At 49.0% G+C, this 9,303-nt stretch overlaps 1 protein-coding gene across 7 annotated transcripts in view; it reads right to left on the bottom strand.

Moving 5' to 3' along the window:
- Positions 1-489: 489 nt before the first annotated feature.
- mideasb (mitotic deacetylase associated SANT domain protein b) overlaps positions 490-9,303 on the bottom strand; it is an 18,354-nt gene continuing 9,540 nt past the window's right edge. For 4 of the 7 annotated variants that reach the window (XM_028972368.1, XM_028972360.1, XM_028972394.1 and 1 more), the window contains exons 4-13: positions 9,101-9,303; positions 8,924-8,990; positions 8,500-8,627; positions 7,723-7,826; positions 4,950-5,025; positions 4,544-4,632; positions 4,279-4,422; positions 4,068-4,193; positions 3,240-3,427; positions 490-2,144 (exon numbers count right to left, since the gene is read on the bottom strand). The exon at positions 9,101-9,303 is cut by the window's right edge and continues 149 nt beyond it. In XM_028972368.1, the coding sequence (XP_028828201.1) occupies positions 1,922-2,144; positions 3,240-3,427; positions 4,068-4,193; positions 4,279-4,422; positions 4,544-4,632; positions 4,950-5,025; positions 7,723-7,826; positions 8,500-8,627; positions 8,924-8,990; positions 9,101-9,303 (1,348 nt within the window). In that variant the 3' untranslated portion in view covers positions 490-1,921. The remainder of the gene's footprint in view (positions 2,145-3,239; positions 3,428-4,067; positions 4,194-4,278; positions 4,423-4,543; positions 4,633-4,949; positions 5,026-7,722; positions 7,827-8,499; positions 8,628-8,923; positions 8,991-9,100) is intronic. The other 3 variants (XM_028972405.1, XM_028972413.1, XM_028972376.1) reach the window with 2 other exon arrangements.

Genomic DNA, 9,303 nt, shown 5'->3' with positions numbered 1-9,303 from the left:
CGCTGCGATTTTCTGGGCTCGCGTCCCGCCATGTGTCCTTCGGCCCAACAAGAGAGGAGATATAATCAAGAACAAACCTGCATACGGGTCTCAGAATCTACCAGAACAGCATGTTCAAGTGCAAAACCAAGAAACCCGCAATGCAGGGAACATCAGATCTGCAGAAGCCATTTCACGGACAGCAGAACGAACTAGAAACCGAGGGAAACAGGGGATGATGGGAAATCCTAAACCAAACCACAACCATCCCCCCCAAAATGCGCAGAACTCGAAGCTGTGCGATGCTGCCACCGTGTGGCTGGAAGGTGCAAGTTCACTGGAGACTTGCTCAGGGACACGATGGTAGCAAGCGGGGTTTGATCCGGGTCTTCTGGTTCAACGGCGAATACCCGCTGGGATACTACCACCCGGGACGAGAGTCCATGATCTGCACCGACAGACAGACAGACAGACAGTCAGGGTTGTAGGAAAATGAGGATCTGCTGCAGGTTGTGTGTCTTTACGCAGTTTTTTTTTTATTATTCCAAACACCAGTGATAAAAATGAAAAATCCAGAACAGTGTCCACCCCGCCCCTCTGGTAGTGCACTAGCCCTTTATGAAAACAGCATAGATATTCATCTGTACACACATTTCGGTTCATAAACTCTTTTTCTGTGCACACACACACACACACACACACACTTTGATTCCCTTGGCTTAATGTACGTGGCTCAACTTCTCTCTCTCTCTCTCTCTCTCTCTCTCTCTCTCTCACACACACACACACACTCCCATGTTTGATTTGCACTAATTGGGGTCTTCAGGCTACATCTGCTCACTAATTAGCGCCACAGGCTCCGTTGCCACGGCGACCGGGCAGGTTTCTGGAAAGCAGGACTGACCAACAGTATCCACTCCACCACGTCGGGCAGTCTCTCTGTATCAGCGTCCAGGGGTCCGCAGGGGGTCCGGGGACACATTATTTGCATAAAGGATCAAATTGTTCTATTGCACTTTCAGTTTAGTTTTTTCCACCTTTGACCTTCCGTATCTGCTGTACACCCTCAGTCACACAGCACTTCTACATCGTCATCTGTTCTGTAAAAAGGAGAAGAAAAAAAAAAACTGCAAAAATATAAAAACAGACAATGGCACAGTGATTCAAAAAAACAAAAACACAATCATTGTAACAATAATAATTATTAATAATAATAATAATAACAACAAGTCATAATAAACAGGATAGCAAGAACAATTAGCAGTCTGCTAAATATGAAAAGAGCGTTGTAAAGTTGATTGTCATTTTTAAAGATAAAAAGCATCAAAAACATCAACAAGGCATCAACAGTGAGGATAATAAAATAATTAAAATAAATAAATGTAAAGAAAAAAAGAAAAAAAACATGACACCTAAACCTATACCTGAAGCCTGGTTTACAGCACAATTTCGGAGTCTTTAGGTGCAACACACACACACACACACACACACACACACACGTTGCACAAACACTGTGCAAGCATTTGGCAGAGAGAGCAAGAAAGAGTGAGGGAGGGGAAAAAAATAAAAAAAAAAAACAAAAGACACTCATGCATTTTGCACGGGTTTTCACACTCAAACACACTCCTCGCTGCAGAGCTGTGAATACACGAGCGTATGGTTTACAGTCTGTCTGCTCAGGTGAAAGTGCTCAGCAGTAAAATGGGGGACGCGGGCGGGGCAGGGTGGGCGGGGGATCCGGGACGTGAATGGGGGGGATGGCTTCGGCTTCCAGAATAATCCCTGCGCTTTAGAACGGATTCGAGTCCAGGCAGGAGGCCACCTCTCTGTTTCACACACCCACACTCACAGCATTCAGTCAGTCGCTGATCCACACACATTCGACTCCGCCCAGAGCCGCACCTCTCCGTGTGGCCTGCAGGGGGGGGCGCAGTCCGGGGTGCTAGTGCCAGTCTTCATCATCTGCATCCTCCTCGGAAGAGGAGTCCCCGCTACTCGTCCTTTCTGCACCCTCTCTGGCCCCATTCTGACGAGCAGCCATCATGGCGGCGACCGCTGCCGCCCTCCGTTGCTCCGCCTCCTTTTGACGCAGCGCCGCCTCCTTCTTCTCTTGCTCAGCGTGGCTCTTCATGTGCGCGCTGCGGCTCTTCACTTTGTAGAATATCCTGGAAAGAGGTCAAAAAGGTTAGGATGACGCTTCCTATTCTAAATTAACTTTATTAGAGCAGGTCCCACTCCAACGTCCCACCACCAGCACAGTCACTAACCAGTGAAGACGTCCAGTAACCAGATGGGAGGTCTCTAATAAAGTGGCCAGAGCAATAAACAGTTTAACGCCCAGGTGCTCCAATTCAGCAGCACGTCCACGTACGCGGTGAAGAATCACGCATCAAAGACGTGAGCACGGACGGTGTCTCCGGGCAGAGTTCTTCTCGCGGTTGCCAGGAGACGAAAGTGGATAACAAGTCAGCAGCCGCCACTGGCGACCTCTTCAGTGGAGAGTCGGATGTCTCGGCCGAGCGCACGGTTCTCCATGAACTTAAACGACCGTGTTTCTCCCTCCAAGTTTGTGTAGGCCGAGCCCGAGTAAAATGGACCATCGGGATCATTATCAGTAATTTACTTTCAAAAAGGAGTCAAGCGGCTGAGAAAGTTCCGGAACACGGAAGCAACGCACACAGCGCCACGTGACGTGGTCCAGCCAGCAAAGATACTACAGACCTGCGCTAGTTCCAAACGTTCTGGTTATAACGTTTAAACGTTAAAAAACGCTATATGTTCATGTGTCATTCAGAGTCCAATGACTTTTTCCAGAACTCTATATGTTTATTTCGTATTCCAAAAACTGGAGGCCTGGAAAGTTCTCTTTGCCAATTCCATGACTTTTCCAGGTTTTTATTGACCGTAGGAACCCTGCATGTGGACAACTGGCCCCGGTTCTGTATCAGGAGAGGAACCAGAGCTGTTCAGATCTGACAAGTTCCTGTTGCCCTGACAGCAGCACCGTACTTTGGTCCAAAAGAGGACCGAACATCCCTCTCGCTCTCTACCAACATAAAGACCACTGTCCAAGACGTCCATGACCTTCATACAGCAGCATTGACCTTACTGAGCATCTGAAAGAACTGCATTAATCTCTAACAGTGGGGACCACAGGGACAGTAGGGACAGTGCACGTGTATAGAAGCAACAGTTGGGACTACAGGGACAGCATGTATAGCATTCACCACGTTTAATTCTGCAGAGACTCATGACCTCACCTGCCACACTTCTTGCAGGGGAACTCGCCCTCCTGTCCAGCGAGGCCTTTGCCGGTTGCCGTGGTGACGCCGCTCTTCCGCCCCCCGCTGGCATCTGGGCGTGGCTTTGGAGGTGGTGGGGGGGCGTAACTGGTCAAGAGAGGGTTCCTCTGAACCTCCTGGTTCTGTAGGATCACTACGGTACCGAGCTACACACACACACACACACACACACACACACACACACAGCTGTGAGGTATAAACATTTACATTTACCGGACGTCCTTATCCAGAGCGACTTAGTCAGTAGTTACAGGGACAGTCCCCCCCTGGACACACTCAGGGTTAAGTGTCTTGCTCAGGGACACGATGGTAGTAAGGGGATTTGAACCTGGGTCTTCTGGTTCATAGGCGAGTGTGTTACCCACTAGGCTACTACCACCACCACCACCATGTATAAAAGCAGTGGGCCCTGCATATTTGGTTATAAAATGATTTGTGTGTGTGTGTATCGGCCCGATCGGTTCAATATAAATCCAACAGGCGGCACAATCTTCCCTGATGTAACGGTTATAAAACGAAACCTGCTGTTGTAGATGCGGGTTACCATGGTAACAGGGATTACATGACTACCTAACAGCAGAGCGTCAGTTTGGTACGGCGCTACCTGCACATCACGCCGTTTCATCGCAGACAGACCAGCCAATCACAACAAAGACCTGTGTCCTGTGAGGGGGACGGGGACACTTCCTGTCTGAGGTCCAACAGAGCGTTGCGCAAGAGTTCCGCTCCATGACAGCCACCGGGGGGCAGTGCTGGGAACAACACACACACGCGCACATATCTCACGTTTTCAGCAGCCGGTTGTGACTGTGCTGCTCTTCCAGGGCTCGAATCGCTCTTCCTGTCACATGATCCCTCCCACTTCCTGCTGTCGTCCTCTTCCTTGTGCTGCTCAAATCTCTGCGAGCTCTGCTGTGTGAGAGAAACAGTGGATATTACACACACACACAGACACACACAGACACACACAGTGTATAACCTACACACTTCAGCTCACCTTGACGTCAAGCTCCTCCTCTGACGTTTTGCTCTCGGCTGCCTCAGTGTCGCCGTAAATTAGGGTTCCATTGCGGGCGATCTTTACCTGTTTCTTATAGGTGTAGTAAAACTCCACACACTGGGCCACGGATTTAGAGCTCACCTACACACACACACACACACACACACACACACACACACACACAGACACAGTCGAGTTTATATTAGATGAAGCTTCTTGAACGGGTGGTCCATGTAAAGCTGATTCAGAAGCTGCTGCTCACCATTTTCTGCACCATGAAGAAGTCCTTCTTGTAGGCAGCGATGCCTTTATTAAAGCAGCGCTTCTCAGAGGCGGTCCAGCTGTCCGAGCCTGGAACACACACACACACACACACAAGCAGCGCCCATGAATAAGCTGTGCCTGCGGTCCCTTTATTTACGAGTTGTTACACACCCACCCTGACACACACACACACACACACACACACACACAACCAGCGCCCATGAATAAGCTGTGCCTGCGGTCCCCTTTATTTACGAGTTGTTACACACCCACCCTGACACACACACACACACACACACCCAGTGAGTTCTCACACTCAGTCTGAACAATGGAGCTCCTGTCCTCCTGCCCAATATAAACTCATGAAGACCCACTGCCCTCTCTACACACATTCCCTCTCTTACCAGAGTAGTGGTAATCCCCCAGCGGGTGGGTTTTGGGAAATATGGGTGTTTTCAGCAGGAGCAGCGCCAGGGCTTCCTATTAAAAGCACAAACAGAGAACAAACACGACTTCATTCATTCATTCATTCACAGCGCCGTTACAACCCTATTAGATCACATGTATTTAAAAATATCTGTCCATTATTTACACACTCTACAACGCAGTTGATTTATATGCAGTTAATCTTCACTAAATGAACACACTCACTGTTTTACACAAGCAGCAGTGTTTGTTCGAACAGATTTGTTCTTACTTCAGTGAGATGAGAACAGAAGCTAATGTGCCAGGCAGGCAGGCGCCTCTGAGTGTGTGTGTGTGTGTGTTAGTGTGTGCGTGCGTGTGTGATTGAGAGAACAAGACAGAATGCATGTCAGCCATCCTTTGTCTCCCTGACAACACAGCTAAGCGCCTGTCACTGGAGGCAGTCACCATCACTAGTTCAGGGCCGTTCCCATGGCAACACTGCTCTTACGGACCCGTCGCTTCGGTCTGGACGTGAACGCGGGTCCGTGCCACAACTGGCAGTAAACGCTGCTCAACCAATCACAGAGAGTGTTTCTGATCATGTATGATCCAGGGCTGCAGCAGTTCCACCAGAATAACCGATAATAATGATAATCTGGCCCTGAGGCGTAATCAATCATCTAGATCATCAGGCCGCTCTTCAATGACGCCTCTCCGTCTGGTTTTCTATGATGCTGTTGACACTCTAAGGAAGAGTACTTTCGAGTTACCCTATTTAAATTACAATAGTAGTGTAAATATGTCAATTACTATATGAAAGTAACGTAACTAATTACATTTGATAATTTTCTGAATACATTTATACATTATAATATTATACACTTATACATGAACATGTAGAAATAGAAATACCGTCACCCGTCCCTTTACTTTATAACGACAGACCCCGACCTAGCTATAGAAATACCGTCGCCCGTCCCTCTACTTTATAACGACAGACCCCGACCTAGCTATAGAAATACCGTCGCCCGTCCCTTTACTTTATAACGACGGACCCCGACCTAGCTATAGAAATACCGTCGCCCGTCCCTTTACTTTATAACGACAGATTCTGAACTAGCGATAGAAATACCGTCGCCCGTCCCTTTACTTTATAACGACGGACCCCGAACTAGCGATAGAAATACCGTCGCCCGTCCCTTACTTTATAACGACAAACCCCGAACTAGCTATAGAAATACCGTCACCCGTTCCTTTACTTTATAACGACGGACCCCGACCTAGCTATAGAAATACCGTCGCCCGTCCCTTTACTTTATAACGACGGACCCCAAACTAGCTATAGAAATACCGTCGCCCGTCCCTTTACTTTATAACGACAGATTCTGAACTAGCGATAGAAATACCGTCGCCCGTCCCTTTACTTTATAACGACGGACCCCGAACTAGCGATAGAAATACCGTCGCCCGTCCCTTTACTTTATAACGACGGACCCCGAACTAGCGATAGAAATACCGTAGCCCGTCCCTTACTTTATAACGACGGACCCCGAACTAGCGATAGAAATACCGTCGCCCGTCCCTTTACTTTATAACGACGGACCCCGAACTAGCGATAGAAATACCGTCGCCCGTCCCTTTACTTTATAACGACGGACCCCGACCTAGCTATAGAAATACCGTAGCCCGTCCCTTACTTTATAACGACGGACCCCGAACTAGCGATAGAAATACCGTCGCCCGTCCCTTTACTTTATAACGACGGACCCCGAACTAGCGATAGAAATACCGTCGCCCGTCCCTTTACTTTATAACGACGGACCCCGAACTAGCGATAGAAATACCGTCGCCCGTCCCTTTACTTTATAACGACGGACCCCGAACTAGCGATAGAAATACCGTCGCCCGTCCCTTTACTTTATAACGACGGACCCCGAACTAGCGATAGAAATACCGTCGCCCGTCCCTTTACTTTATAACGACGGACCCCGAACTAGCGATAGAAATACCGTAGCCCGTCCCTTACTTTATAACGACGGACCCCGAACTAGAAATACCGTCGCCTGTCCATTTACTTTATAACAACAGACCCCGAACTAGCGACAGAAATACCGTCGCCTGTCCATTTACTTTATAACGACAGACCCCGAACTAGCGACAGAAATACCGTCGCCTGTCCATTTACTTTATAACGACAGACCCCGAACTAGCGACAGAAATACCGTCGCCTGTCTCTTTACTTTATAACGACAGATTCTGAACTAGAGATAGAAATACCATCGCCCGTCCCTTTATTATGACGGACGCTGAACAGTCCAAATCCAACATCAGAACAGACAGGTTCAATGTCAGAACTGGTGTCACATTCTACAAACAACGTTGCTTAACAGGGGTTTTTATAGGCACTGAGTGCTGATTGGCTGATTCCCTCTAAACCACTTTTATTAAACATAATATTGTATAAAAAACCTTGCTTTATCATGTAACTGAAATTGGACTCATGATTCTTTCAATAAATAACTGTAATATAATTACATATTTTACTCCTGTAACGGATTACAATTAAAGTTATAATGAAAAAAAATGTTGTAAATAAATGACGTAACACCGCAGCAACCCTGGCAACCCTGTTGCACTTGCGCAGTTCCATCACACGGCCATGCGGTGGCGTGGTTTCCCAGTGGGAAACTGCTGATCAATGTTCTACCTTCTGACACCACTGAATATGTGAAGGTCACGAGTCCAGTGATGACATCACAGCCCACTCACCATGATGTTCCCCCCGCACTCATGCAGGCAGTGCATCGCCAGCTCCTGATTAGTTCCCCCTCCACACAGCACACTGGAACAGGCTAACTGCGTGAGATCGTCCACTGGGCACATGAGGGTAGAGATAGAAGATTTTTTTATTTTTTTTATTGTAAAACATGTAAACATCTTGCAGTAACTATTTTGCCAGTCAGGGTGCAATTGATCGAGAAACAAAATGAGAGAGTCGTGGGTTGTTTGGGGCAGTGCTGGCCTCGTCGTTAAGCAAAGCACAGTCCCCACACGCTGCTCCCCGGGCGCCTGTCATGGCTGCCCACTGCTCACTCCGGGTGATGGGTTAAATACAGAGGACCAATTTCACTGTGTGCACCGTGTGCTGTGCTGCTGTGCATTACAAGTGACAATCACTTCACTTCAATCAATTTAAAATGACCTGAAAGCGCATGCCGCAGCAGAGCAGCTGAAACGCTGAGGTCAACTCAGAGGTCAACTCCGATTCACTTCCTGCCTGCATGAGGCAAGGCGGCATGTAAAATTCACACACTGGTGCAGAAAGCATGAAAATTTAATGAAGCTCGCGGTGAAAAGAAAACGCAGGCCGACCTGAAACGCATCACCGTCTGTCTGGAGGGGCAAAGGTCAAGGAAAAATAAGCACAAAAAACGCCGATGTGGGGCGCGGCAAAGGGAGGTCAAAAGGTCAGAAATGCTAAGGGAAAACCTTGACATGAGTAACATTTGCATGGTAAACGCAGGTAACGCGTTTGTGAATCGTCACCTCTCTCCTCTCGCTGCTCGGGCAGCGGCGCCCACACCAGCTCAGCCTTGTGCTGGTCGTACTGGGAGCCCGAGCGCTCCCTCAGCTCCGGGATGTCGGCCTGGTACCGCTGGCCGATGTTGATCCGTCTGGGGGGACAGAGAGACGCTAGTTTCAATTTGTGCGTTTTTATGACTCTAAAAGCTGACAAAAGGTCAAAAGCGGCCGATTCAAAAGAGCAGCAAGGCTGAAGTTGGTACCATTCAGAGCTGCTATCCCACAATGCACTGCATTCTAACCCCAGCAGCAGCCCCTAGCACTGAATAATCAAAACCCGGGCTTAAAAAGAGCCTATTCACTCATTCGTTTGTGTGTGTTCAAGTGTGCAGGAATGGGACACACACACACACACACACACACACACACACACACACACTTTACTCACGGTTCAATGCTGACGGGCGTGGCTTCACCCATGGCCGACAGGACAGGGGGTGTGATGTCACAGCTGTCTATGAAGAAAGAAAACCGAAAACCAATCAGAAGCCCCCAGAAACTGCACCGGACAGGAAATCGGAGAGGCAACTTCCTGTTTATTACGATCACGTGGAAAAATGCTCACTGGAGCGCAGCAGGCTGCGGGTGGCCGACTTGGGCGTGGCGGGCGGGGCCAGGCCCTGGCCGGCGGCATTGGCGGCGGCGGCCGAGAGGAAGGTGGAGAAGTAGAGTCCGGACCCCTCCCGCACCGGGCTCAGGATGGGCGGCGGCGTGTAGGGCGGCAGGGCGAGGGGGTTGTCCGTCAGCCGCACGGGGGAGCGCAGGTGG

The sequence above is a fragment of the Denticeps clupeoides genome, chromosome 1 (assembly GCF_900700375.1).
Source record: "Denticeps clupeoides chromosome 1, fDenClu1.1, whole genome shotgun sequence".
Classification (NCBI taxonomy): Eukaryota; Metazoa; Chordata; class Actinopteri; order Clupeiformes; family Denticipitidae; genus Denticeps; species Denticeps clupeoides.
The sequence above is the reverse complement of the archived record's forward strand: the minus strand, read 5'-3'. Positions and strand labels throughout refer to the sequence as shown.